Here is a 17,102-nt window from a genome sequence, read left to right as displayed (position 1 = left end):
TGTACACCTGCACTATCCCCCTGGCAAACCCCTGCACTCGGGGGCTGTTTCTGTATCCCTACAGCCCCCTACCAGCACCCGTCTTCTGCACTTACCCATAAACTTCCCACCACTTGGCTGCACTTATTTATTGTATTTACTGCACTTATTTATTGTATTTATTGGTTTACGTTTAATTTTACTGTTATCCTATGAACTGCATTGCCCCCTTCCCCTCACACCCCCCCACTTCTGCACTTGCGCGATCTCAATGTCATCTGGCCTAATAAGATTGTGTGTCTTCCCTCTGTTCCCCCTCCCTTGCCTCGTCGCGCCTTGAAACACTTGTGTATAGGCACATTATAAATGCCATATCATATCTTAATAGATTTTAATAAATATATCTTGCGCTTTTCTGTATGCATTCGTCAGTGGTTCATTCGAGTTTTTGCGAATGTTAGAAGAATAAACGGTGATGATGGATTGAGTATCATTATTGATAATTGATCCTTGTAGGAACCATATGTAGAAGCATGCATGGCTCCAAGGGGCCATCTGAGCAGGCATCATCAGTATAGCCATTGGACAAACTGTAGATAGCTTTAATAAGCGTTAGTTTACTTGCCTTGCTTGGGCAGAGGAAAGGAAATGAACTTCAAGCCAAGCAATTAGCAAGAGACGGAGCATGGCGCAGGTATGTGCGTTATTCTTTGGTCAGCTTCGTTTGCCAACCCGTGTTGATAGGCTAGAGCGTATAAAGGGCCCTCAATGTGGGGTAAGGTTTGCTGGATCATCACGTGGCAACCGCCATTAACCTTCAACTAGCACCCGACGGGTGCTAGGTGCGGGAGTGGAAAGAACAAGTGAAGCAAAAAAGGTGGCAGGGAGAAAGGCAGTGCACGACCAAAATCCTCAGCAGCAAAGGTAACAGCTGAAGCAACTCACGTGCACAGAGCTAGTACGCAACAAGGCACAGAGATGGAGGCAAGGTGGCATGGCAGAGCAGATCTGAAAGCAGGGACTGGATAGCCACAGAGGGGATCCTGGAGGAAGAGGCCAGCCAGCACGTTAGACAAGGGAGCAGGGAATGCAGGCATTTTCCGGCCGGATTCAGACCACTTTCCCTGCTCGCCGATTGGTTATGGCAGGTTCAAAGGGTGCTAATTTTCGGATTGAACAATACTGGGGAAGATGGGCAGCAGTAATCGAGTACATCTTGCCACCTTGCCAAGTACACCTCAACTCAAGCCTGTGGCTGTTACAGAGTACCACTTTTTCTAGCGCATCGGAATCTTGATACAAGGCCTATTTGACTTGATGTGAACTGCAGTGCCAAAGCAAGGTGGCAATTGTACTCGTCTGTAAAGATAAAACCTTCACTCCTTCAGCTTCTAGGATCACATGTAAGGCAGTAGTTTGAGTGAAAGCACATAAACATTGCACTGTGCCACTGTTGCATGCTGTGTTGGATTAACATAGCTGCCAGTTTTTAGCGGACAAGGGTCCACTGCTTTTTAAGGACACAGTTTATAGTCTTGCACAAGCATCCAGCTATAGCTGCTGGCACAGCCAACACTCTGCAGCCATGCCCAGTATACCCACGGCAGTTCTCTGCTGGCAGATGCCAGTAAACGAGTAAACCCATGCTGATATACCATTTACTTCTGCACATAATGTCCTATAAATGTAACTGCGTAGTCTACGCAGTCAATTACTGACAAATATTGTAATCTGTCAACTGCGTAGTAACACTTGCCTGCAATGCTGTATCTATCTAGAACGCCCCTATGTCAACTGCTGCCACAAATGTGTAACAATATCAATGTTAACAAAGGAAGGGCCACAATCGTACTCCATGGACCTCGTTCCACACTGCACCCACCAACCACACTGCAGGGCTTGAGCGCAGCAACAAGCATCTTCCCGTTGGTTATCTCTGCCGCACATGCATCCAGTAACTGACAAAGAAAAATAAATCTGTCCCTATCCACGCAGAACACAGCCGGCCCCTTTACCCGACAATTAAATATCTAGAGGAGTCGTCTTGGGAAGCTGCATTGTCAAACATTTTCACGTTATGTCCGGGTAATCCAAGTATGCTCTATATTATATTGTACTTTTCAATGCGTGAAAGCCCTGTCCACCGCCATGCAAAGTCAGATCACTTTCCTGCCAGTAAAATGCAAAACGGCTTCTCCCTCGGCACACAGCGCCGAGGTCAGCACTTCACTTCCTAGTAACATGCATTTCGGCAGCCAGTTTAGGTGTGTTGAAAGATTGAAATTTCAATGAATACAGCACTTAGGCGGCAGAATAAAGCAGGATATGATACATAAAAAGCATACACGATTATAATTATTTATTAATATTTGCACGGTTAGGTGTTTCTAGGGTGTGTGCGATAATTGGGTGCAAGTGCACAAATCTCCTTGAGGTTTCTCTCCTGGTTTACTAGAGTGCAACTTGGATCTTACTATTAAACTACTAGATCAGCTTCCTCCTATTACAGAGTGTGTAGACCACTAGACATGAGACCGGGCATCTGCTTTCCACAGCTGCTACTTGTGGTCTATACCGATTACCACCACATTCAGAATGACCCCTTCAGTGTGCAAGGTCAAAAACGGGCGTTTAAAAAAAAAAAAAAAAAAAAAAAAAAAAACTGCCCGTTTTAGCTGCACCCAATTAAGGGTAAATGAGGTCATTTACCTCATGCCGTATTCCAGGCATAACATATGGGCCAAGTACCTCACGATTAGGAGGCTGAATACACTAGCGCACTGGTCGCTGGTACTGCGCTCTTTATAAAATAATGAATGCAACTCCTTTCCAAAGGGAGGGATTATGTGGGTATCTCAGATGTCCAGATTTACGTAGATATTTAGGCATAACGCACAGAAGGGTCATAAAGGAGACTTCTCTGCGTTTAGCTTCATGAGGTGGCAGTAGTGTGAACCACTGTTACCCAATGGGCATCTCCATCCCTCAAACAGGGATGGAAAAGCATTGTTAAAATGTTACATTAACAAGACACGAGGGACTTAAAAAAATAACACGCTTGGTATGTCTTTACTGGACGAGGGGCAGTGAGGTCTATCTCAGCAGAAACACGAGATGAGGTAGTGCAATGGCAAAAACGGAATAACTCCTACTAAAGGACTGCAAGAGTCTGCTGATGACAGTAAGGTTACGTTTTCTTGCGCTTTTTATTCATTCAATTAATGTGGGAAATGGGCCACACATCCCTTGCCTAGTGCAGTGCAGTGCTAGCCGATCCATACAGAACCCCAACAGGTCAGATGCAGAACATTAGATGTATAAAGCACACGTCATATTTCCTGCCTGTATGATAACATGCGTACAAATACAAGCTGTTAAGAAGCCTCTCGTGGCATAACAAAGAATACACACCTAAATGTTGGCTTGTTTGCTTGCCTTCTCCACCGTAATGAACATAAGGAGATATATTCTCTTTAACCATAGACAACATCTTTCGCTCGGCATCGGAAAGTGTCTCTGCAACCGGGCTCTGAAAAAGAAAGCATGTTACTCATGAAGGGACACCGCCCAAGCGCCTCACATGTCCTCAATTCGAATTCACAAGTCTATATCCAGCAGACGAAATACTTGGCGAAAAAAAATGCAGATTTTCATGACGATTTGTGTAGCATTTAGAACGATCAAATGAAGGAATTTGAGAAAATAAAATTCACATTTAGGAATGTTCAGGAAGTTGCTCCGTTGCATCAAGTGGCACAAAGCGGCTGGTCTCCTCTGAAGCCCACACGGCTGCGCTTCATTACGACATGAGCATGACAAAACGTTTAAGGCGGTCGACAGGGAACTATTTTTGCATGACAAGGTGTGCCAATATAATCTTCAGTTTTGACACTCGTTTCTGTGAGGTTGTAATGTATATATTAGAATAGTTCTATGTAGCTTTGGGGCCAGTTGAGATATTGTTTTCACATTTAATATGAATGTTTGGACAGAAAGAAACAAATCTCCGATACAGTTAATGCAATTCAAACTTTCCGCGTGCCTTTTCCATCGAAGTGCGTCACGGTGTGCCACTTCCCCTTTAACGTGACCTAATGCTGCTCGGATTCATCTTTGGAAAACAAACCTTGCCAACGAAAAATAAAGAATCCTGATAGCACCATCCTATCCAGCGAAGTCGTCATATTAATGAGCTGCCAAACGCGAACATTTGAAAGGCTGGTTCATCTTCTTCAAGTGTTGAGCGATACCTCCGGGTCTGCTGCATGTGACGGGAATTACGTAATGCCAATACCAAATACATACAAAGTTAGCTGTTTCATACATTGTATTAGAAAATGCTCAATATTATTGGCAATTTGCTAATAACGTAACGAGTAATACTAGACTGTTTTGTGTGTTCATTATATGCAAGTAAGGTCTGGCCCAAGCGCTTCTTTGCCACGGGACCCTCCTTTGTCAGTATAGGTCTATCAGGGCAATCTCCCCTCACTTTCCCGTGTGCAGGCTGCTAAATTACTCATTCAATTTTGCAGGATGGGCGCAGTTGAGAGCGGTTGTTAGTTGCCCCCTCCTCCACTGCCATTTTTCGTTTGTACTACAAACGAATACCCCACAGCATCCCTCGAGTGGGACCTTGAGAGCCAATTAAGTATATTTTGTAAAGTGTAGCGCTTCATCAATCAAAATTACAAATCTCAATGTAGATTGAGAAAACAAGGAAGCAGAATCCCCAGCTCAGCCAAATGCAAATCTTTATATTAAGAAGCCATACATTACAAGTGTCAGTAATCTGATGTGTGTTGGCTTCAACTTCCTTAAATAACTAATAACATTGGCATACTAAAAACAGACATGGCAAATGTAAACATGAGTATCCCTGATTCAGAGAGACTTTAGAGAACATTGACGCTTTGGGACTAAGAAAATAGGAGAACGAGTAATTAATGGGGAAAGTACTGATGGATTTGGAAAACCTAAGTCCAAGCAATAGAGGCACACATCTTGAAACATTTACTCTGCACCCTCTAAAATTAAAAAGGTGCACTGAAACCGTCCAAGTGAAATGCAAACTGCACAAAACAAAGGCAGGTCACATTCTAATTCCTTTGACATAGCCATCAACCAAAGGAGCTGGCAGAGTAATTCAGTGTATTGTTTTTGGAGACAGGGAAATATTATTTGAACAAGTGGTTGACAAGAAAATAGTTTATGAAAAATAATGAACATTTTCCAGAATAACTTAGAAAAGTCTTGATTCTATTAAAGACTCTGAGGCGAGCATTATGCTTCTCTTTCTTTAACATTATAGCTCAGCAGCAACATTTTAGCAAAGTGCCTGACTTAGTGTGCCTTGCATAAAAATCAAATTTAGGCGTTTAACATCTTCAGCCACTTCATTTAGTTGTGCAGTGTGCCTCCCCCCTTTACCCCCTACCTCTCCTATGTGTCCCTTGCACTTATTTACTCTGCCTTACCCTATACACCCACCACCCTCTCCCACTCTCCTCTCTTCATGTATAGCTCTTGCCTTATTGTAATGACTCAGGCACGTGCAATATTTTTTGTCATATGTTATAACAGTTTGTACTCCTCCCGTCCTATGTTGTACCACTAAACACATAGCACTTGCCCATTCTGAATATACCAATACCTATTAAGAATGTTAATCTTTGTTCTCACCCTCCCTGCATTGGAGTGCTTTGAAACATTTTTTTTAAAAATGTGTAAGCGCTATATAAATCACCAATAAACAAAATAAACCAAATAAACAGTTCCAGGAAATTAAAAAAACTTATTAAGATGCTTAAATCCTCGATAAAAAACTACCAATCAACCAGAAAAACGTAACCTGGAGCTTTTATGAATTCAGTTTCCCAGAAGTCCTTGGTAACAATGGCCACGCAACATGCGACTCAAAATCAACCAATCCTTATGAACAAAGTCCCTTATATGTCCGTAGACCTTCCACTTCCTCTTTCGGCGCTGTGAAACTCGTGCAACACCGTAGATCCCCCTCACGCTGAAACCTGTCCGTCAGCTCTAGCCACAGCGGCAAGCTCTTGCGTCCCTCAGCTGGGCTTAGCAGACAAGCCTGCCTGAGAAAAACCATAGGGGAAACAATCACAGTATCAATTGACAAAAGAGTAACATGAGGGGTGGGGAAAATTCAGGCATTACAAGAATAAACGCATGAAACTTGAACCAGTCCAAGACCCACATTCATCCCATCAAGCTCAGTGGAGAATCGACCTGAATTTTATCAATGTGTTGCGTTATAACGCTTGCATCCATGTCTTTAATAGAATCAAGACTTTTCCAATAGTTATTCTGGAAAATCTTCATTCTAGGTCAAGATTGGAGGTGAGCATTATGCTCGTTTAAAGTGTAACCACCAACATAGCCGGTTGCTCATCCGGTTTCAGGTATAATTCTTTAAAGACCGATTCTCCTGCCCAGTCAGCCATTCTCATTATGGCCTCCAGTCTAACGCCCACCTGGAAGGCTTCGCAGGCCACGGCTTCTCTGACAGAGTAAGCTCCGAATTGGGCGGTATCAATTCTGGTATGGACATGCGTCCAGCACACCCAGCGAGCGAGCATGGGGGAGGCAACTGCCTTTTGCAGCTGGCAGAGGGTGATCAGTAACTGACCCCTCATGTTTGCCTGGAAGGGGGTTGTCATCTCATAAGCCTTTAGGCACCTAACCAGGCATTGCATTGGCTGCTTGGTGAAAGCTAGATATAAGATCACTGTAGTATGCCATTTCGTTATTCTAGAGATATGAAATACTACCCAGTCAGGGGAGTACACTCGGCCGGCTAAGTTTAGCACCCTGACGTCCGAGACTCTCCTGCAAGACACGAAGCATAGTAGGCTTGCCGGGGGACGACCGTGCAGGACAATTTTGAATTGGGGGCCCAGGTGACAGATTGAGAACTGTATTCACGTCCCACAGCTTGTCATAATGAGCCAGGGCGGTGTCACCAACCTGATACCTTTGAGCATCCTACACACCACAGCTGGTGCTCCCCGACCGGTGGCCCTTCGACTGGGTAGGGCCCAGCCGAGATCACTGAGCCGTAGGTGTTCATAGTCCTGTATGCTAAGCCCGCTCTGTGAGTCTGTTAAGGGAGTAAAAGACCTCTACTACAGGAGCTGAAACAGGATGAGACTCCGTTCCATGCACCAGCGTGTCTATGCTCCCCATGAGTTGGCTTATCTCTTGGCAGTTGCGGGAACCCAACTCATCTTGATGAGGCAATCCCTGGTACTCCATCTGGACATGAAATCCTCCAGGCTGCCAGGTTGAGCGACCCCAGACTAGAGGAGGGCATGCCGGTCCCCTTCCGGACCAGACAACAGATCCGGAGTCTGAGGTTGTAGGATTGGAGAATCTGATGAAAGTTCCAGAAGAACTGTATACCAGGACTTAGAGGGTCAGACTGGGGCTACAAGGACCAATTATTCTTGTCTGACGGGCCTTAGGCAGGGTCCTCGCTACCATCGCAAAGGGAGGAAAGGCCAAGGTGACCCCTTTGCAGGAACGCATCTGCCGCAGTCGCTGCATGGGTCTGGCCTCCAGCTGAAGAATACTGGTAGCTGAGTATTGAGCCGGGAGGTAACGAGGTCCTTGGTCAGAGGACCCCACCTGCGTTGTAAGTGAAGGAAGACCACTCTGCACAGTTTCCAGATGCTGAAGTCGGACAGGTGGTGGGAATGCCAGTCCGCCACTTTGTTCCTCAGCCCCGGGAAATACTCTGCGGTCACCGAGATCTGGTGATGGTGCCAAAAGTCAGTGGCTGATTCTGGCATATGCCTCAATCTGGTGCCACCCAGATGATTGATGTATCCGAAGGCAGATACGTTGTCCATTTTGAGTAGTATACATCAGCTTACTCGGTCTCTGGCAAAAGAACGTACTGCGAAAGACCCCGCCAAGAGCTCCAGGCAGTTGATAAGCATTTCCAATTCCTCGGGGGCCCATTTCCCTCCCGGTAGCAACCAGACCGCACCTCGCTCGCCAGCCTGTGCAGCTGGCATTTGATTCTATCAAGAGGTCGGGAGCAAATCCGAAGATCGTCCTGCTGTTCAAGTCCTCCATGTGGGTTAGCCACCAGTGAAGCTCCGTCCTTGCTTTGGGCGGCAGGGTTAGCTGCTGGGAGTAGGAGAGACTGCGTCTCAAGAGCTGGCCCTTCAGTTGCTGCAGCTCGCGAATATGGAGGGCCCTGGGAATATGGCCCGAATGGAAGGAGAGTAGCCCCATCACTCTGGCCAACTCCCTCAGAGAGATGACCTCCTTCCCATATGGCATGCAAATCTCCCGGTGCGTGGCGTGCACTTTGACCATCGGGAGACATAGCTGGCAGTCCTCGGTGTCCATGACGAAGCCTAGGACCTTCCAAGGTAGACTTCTCCCAATTGATAAGAAACCCTTGGCCGTAGAAGAATTCTATAGCAGTCTGTGCTCGTTGCCCGATAAGGGCCTCTCTCTGCGACATGATGATGATGTCGAGATATGTTATCAGCCTCATACTCCTCCCCCAGAGGGGGGTGGGGGGGGGGCAACCACTGACCTCAGCTTGGTGAAGGCCAACGGTGCTGATGAGAGCCCGAAGGGCAAGCTTATGCACTCCCAGTCTAGTCCCTTCCAAGGCAATGTCAAAAACCTCACGTGTTGCAGGCAGATTGGCACTAAAAGTTCCCATGTGGGAACTCCCGTCCTCTGCACACTATCACTGGCCCAACTTAGTAGCTTGGGTCCAAATAATTAAATGATATTTTCATGTAATTATTTCAAAATAATTGTGCATCACATACTTCAATACATTTTTTCATAATTATTCATATAACAGATAAGTTGACGAGATCAAATTTTTATAAAACAAATGATTTGAGGCCCAAAGCGTTTCGAGACGAGTCTCTTCATCAGGGGCATATAAAGCATATTCCAACAGTATCTTGGAAAAATTTCAAACAATATATATATTAGGAAAAATCTTCAAAAATCGAAAGCAAATACACATGTCAGTTGTCATTCACAGTATTTACTCAGAGTAATAACACATCAGGTTTATGTGTCATGGTTAGTATTTACAAAAAGAACTTATTCCAAGTTTGTATGACAGTGTTAATATAGTACACATGGATTTACATATTTGCCAAGTGTCTAAACTCAGTTAATCAAATTATCATGCGTCTGAGACAGATTATCCATTTCAAAGAGGACTATGGTCTAAAGGGTAATTTGGGTTTACCAAAGATGTTGCCAAACACATGGGTGTTTTGTAATTCCTTTCACTTAAACCTCGCAAGATGTTTGTATACTCAACCGGTTTTGTCTTGTATATGATGTTATCCCGGGTCCTAAATTGGAAATTAGGGCACCGTATCAGCCGATTATCAATTTTTGGAAAAGGCGGTAATATCTGAGATAAACTAAAGTGGGCCCCATTAAAACTTACCCCAATTTGCCAATAGAATTGGCAAAAGATGGCAGCATAAATGAGGTCCCAAAAATCTTCAAAGTCTGGTGAAACGTCTACAACTTTTCAAAAAGGTGAGGTATCAACAAATTCCCCCCGCTTCATAGGTTTACACAGGGCATCTAAAGGCAAAAAAGGGGTATTACATTTGGTAGGGCTGGGCTAAGCCCCAGTGTGAGTCCTTAAGTCTATTCCCAGAGTGAAGGGAAATGAAGAGTCTAAAAAACTGTCAGAGATGACTTACTTTGAAGCTGGCATTCTGTGTGAAACCCGAACGATCCACTCCTGAGCGAGAAAGGATTCAGAATAGAGTAAAAAGGGCCGCTTAAAATAGCGTCCTTTTTTGATGATGTCATCGCGCACACGCATGTTATGATGCCACACTGTAAACAATGTGACGTCATTACGCGTGCGCACGCCGCAATGTCACAATAATGAAAAAAAGTTCGCAAATTTGGACCCAAACTACTAAATTGGGCCAGTGATAGTGTCCAGTGGACGGGAGTTCCCACATGGGAACATTTTTGTTTCTTCATATTCCACAACCCATATGCCAGGGTTGACCATCATCTCCTCTGCACCTTAAATTTACACAACACTAACTTAATATCATTAGATCACCGATTCAATTATTTGGAACTGCAGGAGTGCAGGTTGATTATATATTTTTGTGAGGCAGATTGCCGCTGACAGGTATGCATCCTTGAGGTAGAGGCGGACCAGCCAGTCTCTGGGCTGGAGTATGTCCCAGAGCATGTGGATTCCCTCCATCTTGAAATGACGGTAAAGGACAAAGTCGTTCAGGGCTTTGCAGTTTATTACCCGACGAACCTTCTCCTTCCTTCGGACTAGGACGATTGGGCTGAAAAAGCCCTCCCTGGTTTCTGCACGGGCAGACGCACCCTTTTCTTGCAGGCTGCACACTTCTGCATCTAGCGCTCCCCTGTCCGCGGCTGACAAGACAATGGGCAGGGAGGCGGTGTGACAGTGGGTTTTGCAAAGAAGCCAATGTGGTAGCCCCTTGTGGTGTCTCAGACACAAGTATCTCCTGATAGAGTCCCACTCTTGCACAAATCGCAGTGTCCTGCCTCCTATCGGCACTAGCGGGGCTGGTGCTACGCAGCTTAGACTCACCTGTGGTTTGCGATGCTGCTCATCTCGCTGGCCTTCTCCAGCTGCGATCTCTGGCTCTTTCTCTGGAGGGGAAGCTGGTGTCATATCTGTCTTGCCAGTAGGTGAAGACTCACAATTGATAGGACCTTCTTTCCAATACAAAACGGCCAGAGCAGCAGCCCCGGCCTCTTCCGGGCCGAGAGAAAACCTTTGTGGAGAATACTCTTAATAGAGGCTTGGGCCTCGTCTAAGGCTGTGAGTGTGCCAACGACTTGGCCATTTCCTCCCAAACAGGGTCATCAAATAAGAGCCCCTGGGCAGCGGACACAGATTTTAAGGTGGACAGTTCCCCCAACTTTGGGTCTATCTCCATGCGGATGCCCGTCCGTCTTTCCGCAGATATAGTGCAATTGCCATTGCTGAGGAGGCAAAGAGCCCTCTGAGCCCACCCTGCCAAAGCGAGGATTATCGGCCTACCCGTTTCCATGGCCTCTTCAGACAGGTCTAGAATCTAGCCGAGGGTACCAGTGATGTTCAGCACCTTATCCTGACAGGATTTCCACGCTTGATCTATCCCTTTCTTGGGGTCTTTGTAGTTTTTACCCAGAAAGGTGAACATCCTGGCATTTAGCTCTGGGGTAGGCACCACTTTCCCTTCAATGTTTGGCAGAGGACATTCTGCTCTGAGTTTGGCTTGGACTTCCTTGCCCAAAAGTCTCCGGAACCTGGCTCTAATGTAGTCTGCTGCTAGTGGGGACGGAACCCAGTGGGAGGATCGGGGGTGAATCAAGTCTTCTGGACAAACATTTGCTCAAAGTGGGCCTGCTCCTTCAGAGGCTGCTTCCCACTGGATACGGGGCACGCCTGGGTTGCAGATTGGATGGGCTGTGTACTGTCATCCTGGTCCTCTTGTCCTCCGTTGTTTGAGGGGAAGGATCCTCGTCTGTGCCCTGTTCCTCCTCCTCTGGGCTGGAGGGTCTGTCACTTGGTTTATTCTTCTCTGGGTAAGGGGTTCTAAAGGCAGAAGGGGTCTCCTTCCTTTCCAAAAAGGCTTTCTTAAGCCTTGAGTAGGCATCAGAGAGCTACTGCTGCTAGCTCTGGAAGACTGGGGGGTTGGGGAGGGGTGTCTGAGAACTATCTTTCCTCTTGCAAGCTGGAGTAGTTCCACCCCCACCCGCCTCCCTAGTAGTTCGCTCTTCCTCTTCTGGGCGCTCCCCGTTGAGGTACTTGGGACGCTCCTAAGGTGCACCTCCATGTCGTCCAGGCGCCACTGTATGGGCACCAGCATATCCTCGACTGCCTTCTTAATAGTGGTCTCAACAGAGAAACCAAGAACTCTTAAAGCTGGCCGCCAGGGCCAAATCCTGCTCTGGTAAGGCCGCCTCCTCCTCTGACCATTCCGTGTCGGCCTGAGGGTCATATTGGGTCATGCCGTCACAGTAGGATGCAGAGGGCACGTGGGGCTTCTCTTGATATCTTCTGTGTTCTTTTTCTTTTGGTTATTCTTTAAATTCCTTTTTTTCCTCTTTGAATGCCTTCTGCATATTTATTTTACTCTTTTCCACTTTTAATTTATATTGCCCCAGAGTCTTATTTCTTTCATTTTTTAAACAGCACAAACAACCCAGTGCATTGAGGTGTTGTTACAAACCAGTTACTTGCAGACAAACTGAAGAGCAAGAGACAGTGTATGGAGCAGTAATAAAGCATTCTAAGCGAACAACCAGGCTTTGAGGGGTTTGCGGAACATCCCGTATGAGACTCATCTGACTTTAGGTTGCAGGAGGCGGAGGGTCCCAATTGGATTGGCCGACTGGGTCCTGTCGATTTTCCTGGAGAGGTTTGGGGAGTGGGCAGAATTGAAGAGGCACTTGTGTGTAATTGACATTGTGTTCAACAGGATAGGTTTGCGAATGGGAAGCCAGTGTACTGCTCTTCTAGCTGCAGTTGTGTTCCCTCTTACAGATGTTGGGGCAGCTCTTGGGGTGTTTTGTATGACTTGAAGCTTGTGTAGGTTTTTTGAAGAGGTGCCAACAAAGAGGACATTGCAGTAATCGAGCCTAGAGCCGATGACTGCTCGAGCAATGGTTAAGCAACTCTGTCGAAAGAAAGGGTCTTGATGCATTTAGTAGTTTGGTTCCATAGGCTGCTGAAGAGGCGATTCTGCTCACTTGGCGAGCCAGAGGGTAGCGTTGAGGTAGACGCCTAATGTCTTCCTGAGGAGACTAGGACCCAAATGTCATCTATATAGAATGCTGAGTATTGGGCGGCAAGGTTTTTTATTAATGCCAGGGACACTACTAGTAGGTGCTCTATTTTATACCCATTCAGGCAGAGCCGGTTTGCCGCCATCCAGTCCTCAATGCTGGAATAAGCATAATTGAGAGTCTTCCACATACCCCCCCGACAGCGGGAGAAGAATTTGTCATCAGCATAGTTGGTGTAGGCAATGCCGATGCAGTGCAGGATGTCAAAGAGGGGTCTGGTGAATATGTTGTAGAGCGTCAGATATGCATGAGCCTTGAGGGACCCCACAGGTGATTGCTGTTGGTACGGCACTGGCATTCTCTGCAAACACTCATGACTCTCCCCTTCCACGAAAGAGGCAATCCAGGAGGTGGCTTTGGGGGAGAAGTTGGCTGCGGTGATCAGGTGGTGACAAAGGATTTTGTAGTAGGTCAATGCAGCCGACAGATCCCGAAGGAGGAGGGCAGGTTACCCCAAGTCCTTAATCTCATCCATCTGGTTTTTTATATTGAGCAGTCCCGTTTCTGTGCCATGTCCTGGGTGAAATCCCGCCTGTCACATTCCCAGGATATAGTGGGTTTCTAGGAAGTGTTGTACTTGCAGATAAGCTGCTCTGTCTAGAATGCTCAGTAGGAAAGGGACCGTAGTGATGGGCTTGCATTGTTGGGTACTGCTCGGTCTAGAGAAGGCTTTTTTTTTTTTTAGCAAAGGGAGTACTCTGGATTCCCTGAGACTTGCTGGTAATACTACAGCAGAGAAGGCTGCATTTATAAAGGCGGTGATAAATAGAGCTAGGATTTCTGAGCAGTCCATGATTATAGTTGCCAGACAGACATCCCCTTTACACCTAAAGGGGTTCAGGCTTTTGAGCATGACAGACTTCTAATTCTGTGATTTTTTTTTTAGAGTGTAACTGGGGGGTGTCCAGATTCTGGAAGGTAGGTAGGTGCTGTGGTTAGGGGGAAGGGAGATGCAAGCAGGCTTGCATGTTTGGTGAGAATTTTCTTATTAAGCAAGTCAAGTTTATTCAACATTGCTGTTTGAACATTAGAACACCAAGCCTCATCCTTTGTTAGTGGGAGGGGAGGGTGGCGGAGATTAATGCTCCTGAAGAATGGAAAATATCTCTATGGGATCCAACTTCGCATTGGTGATTCTGGATTTAAAGAAAGATGATTTAGCAGCAATGCTTCCTATTTGCGCTGTGCACGAAATTCACTTTACTTTTCCTTCTTTCTTTAAAAAAAAAATCCTTTTGAAAAAGGGGGAAGTGAGCGCTGTTTGAGCTCCTCTGACACTCGGCAAACAATTCTTCCCCTTCTAGAATGAGAAATAAATCAGTGAGCACCGTCTGGGAGACAAAATGACCTGCGATTGGATGTGAAGCTCCCTCTGCAGGGAGCAAGGACGCGGCCTGCCTGATCAGAACCGGCACTCCATGCAAGTCCCCTGCGCGTTGGGGTTCCTCTGTGGGGAAGGCAGACAGCAGAGAAGCTGCCGCGAGGAAGGAAGAGAGCCCTGAGCTCAGAGAGCCCCGTCGTGAACGAAGGGCTCCAAAGTAAGGTCACTGGGGCCTGCTTACTTGCAGGTGACAAAGACGTTGCGCGAGAACACACGTTAGAAACAAACGCCTTCCATGGACGGTAAACTCAGTTTCGCTTTATTGTTATAATCTCTTTTCTTTCTTTTTTTTTCTTTTTTTTCAAATCAGCCTAATCCTCCGAAATGCAATAACAAAACAGGCAATAGAAACGCTACTAAGATAACTGAAATAAGACAGCACTTGCCTGTGTTTTGCTGTGAGCAGCAAAGAGGAATTAGAAGAAGGGCTTAGACATAAAGGACCATATTTATGAGGATTGTTTGGTTTTGGGTCACAAGCTTCATGGCCATAGTTCAGACTACCAAGGACTTCTGGGAAACTGAATTCAGAAAAGCTCCATGCTACATTATTTTGGTTGATTGGAGGTTTTGAGCATCTATGCAAGTTTTATTTTCTTGGAACTGTTGCTTTGCTAAAATGTTGCTGTTGAGCAATTAATGTTTAATGTTCATTAAAGAAAGAGAAGCATAATGCTCGCCTCCCGTCTCGACATAGAATTACTAGTTCTACTTGATTGATAAAGAGAGTTGAATTTGTGCTTTATGGCAAGTGAACCCTCTACTCTAGGGCACCTGACAGGATCACCGTAAGCCAGCAATATTGTAATTGGCCTACCATTAGAAATCATAGGAACAACACCTTATTAGCCTTGTGTAAATATTGAACATTCCAAGTAAAAAGTACAAACGCAGTTTTATGACTAAAACAACTAGCTTTTGTGCTTGTATTTTGTGCCACCTCTACTCGGAATATAGGAACACAAAGAATGATCTCAAGCTTATTTAACATTGTTGTATATTTATTCTATTGTATGGATGATTTGATAGTATTAAAAATAGTGTAGTCAATAAACAGGCAATTCATAATCTAAGCAATCGTGTCCTTTAATGTAATTTTCCTACTCTACACCTATTTACTGGTTGGCATCTAAAGCCTACAACCAATTACCAATGTTCATATAAACACAGGACACGTAAAACTAAGGAAATACATTAGTGTTGTCAGAAGGAGAGCCCGTAGACATGTGATGTTACTTCATCCACTGCAAACCTAGTGAAAGGAAGAGCAAAATCCTAGACAATGGCTACTGAAAAGGGTAATTTTGTAAAAACAATCTAAAACTAAAAAAGGTAAAACAAATTGCAATCTACCTGCTGGATTCAACTGTCCCATCCACCAAGTAAAGCCGTATGTTAACTTCTCCCGGTCAGAAGACATACAAAGGGAGGCATGGGTTTTTAAGTGTGCAGTGCCCAATCTTGTACCACGACTGAACTCTGTTTCCCCCAAACAGTTAAGCTACCCTGACAAAAATAAAATACAATTTATTTAATAAAAAAAAAACACAAACACACATGGCGATTCTACTATTCAGCTCAAAACCATGGACAATTTAAACTTTTAAGATAGGGTTATAAAAGCATAAAACTTAAGCTCCCAAAACGAAGGAATGTAATTAGAATTGAGAAAAGAAATAACCAGGATGCAGATCTACATTACTGTGCATTGTCAAAGCTGCTTAGCCCCATCAATTTCCAATCCCAGGTTTTATCAGTGAAGAACTCGAGATCTTTTATACAACCTATGCCCCTTTCCAAGTGCATTATGTAGATTTGAAGGCAGCCTTGTAACTTCTAGAAACCTGTTCTGGCATTCTTCTTCCTGAAAGGTCAAAACTGCTTATCAAGTCTCCTCCCATTAGGCAACATTATGCTTTGCTCTATAATTTAAAGTGAACCCATTACTTCCCTTAGGGAATAGCAAAAGTGACCATCACCTAGCCTCATTTCAGTTACATTAACATGTTTCTAGATAACGCAGGACTGTAGAGCACATCTTCTCAAATACTTCAGATTACAAACAAGCCCTCATTTGGCATCAGGACACTCAAGTATTTTTTTTTCTCCCTCTCTCTCACAATTACATGCAGCATGGGTGCAACAAGCAATAACATAGAACTGACACAGCGTGGAAGTGCCGTTAGTTACTGTTCTGTTCATGATCTTTACGTTATTCACAACAGTGTAAAACACTGGATCATTATTACATTGATGGTAAAACATTTATGCTACATGAAAAAAATCAAAATTAAAATTTGATAAAAAGGTCCAACTATAGATGATCCATGATTTCCAAAACATTAGTGCAGAAACAATACATGGAGGCTATTTCAACTCAATAACTAAAACATTACTAGAGAGAATGCACTGCCAGATAAAGATGTCAACACAAAAAGCGTTAAAAGTAATTCTACAAAAATACTAAGGTAATGGATAACTCATGGTTCGAATACCCTACACAAAACTGATTTACTGCCACTCCTAGTCATTCATTTTCCAGAATGGTCCATCTTTAAGTATCAGGAGACAAAAGTGCCATTATTTCCAAAAATGATTGAACCAATTGATTGATCATATATTTGCCTAATGTTAGAACTCCACACACACGACAAAGTCTATAAATTCAGCATAATGCATGTATATAAACAGATCTAGAATTTTAGAGTCTACTAAAGACAGCTTTACGTCTAATAAAGTGAATGAAATATGTGTTTTTAATCATTTGGATGCATTTAATTCCACAACGAGGGGTACTGCTATTTCCACAATGGCTCACAACAATAAACACATTAAAAAATGATATAGTTGAAAAGATACTGCACACAATGAGACTATT

The 17,102-nt window shown here is 44.7% G+C and overlaps 1 protein-coding gene across 4 annotated transcripts in view; it reads right to left on the bottom strand.

Moving 5' to 3' along the window:
- Window positions 1-17,102, bottom strand: part of CSPP1 (centrosome and spindle pole associated protein 1) — a 1,841,309-nt gene that overhangs the window by 1,664,306 nt on the left and 159,901 nt on the right. For all 4 annotated transcript variants that reach the window (XM_069621145.1, XM_069621146.1, XM_069621148.1 and 1 more), the window contains exon 3: window positions 3,391-3,508. In XM_069621145.1, coding sequence (XP_069477246.1) covers window positions 3,391-3,508 — 118 coding nt within the window. The remainder of the gene's footprint in view (window positions 1-3,390; window positions 3,509-17,102) is intronic.

Source organism: Ambystoma mexicanum, chromosome 5q (assembly GCF_040938575.1).
Source record: "Ambystoma mexicanum isolate Mex_15411 chromosome 5q, UKY_AmexF1_1, whole genome shotgun sequence".
Classification (NCBI taxonomy): domain Eukaryota; kingdom Metazoa; phylum Chordata; class Amphibia; order Caudata; family Ambystomatidae; genus Ambystoma; species Ambystoma mexicanum.
The sequence above is the reverse complement of the archived record's forward strand: the minus strand, read 5'-3'. Positions and strand labels throughout refer to the sequence as shown.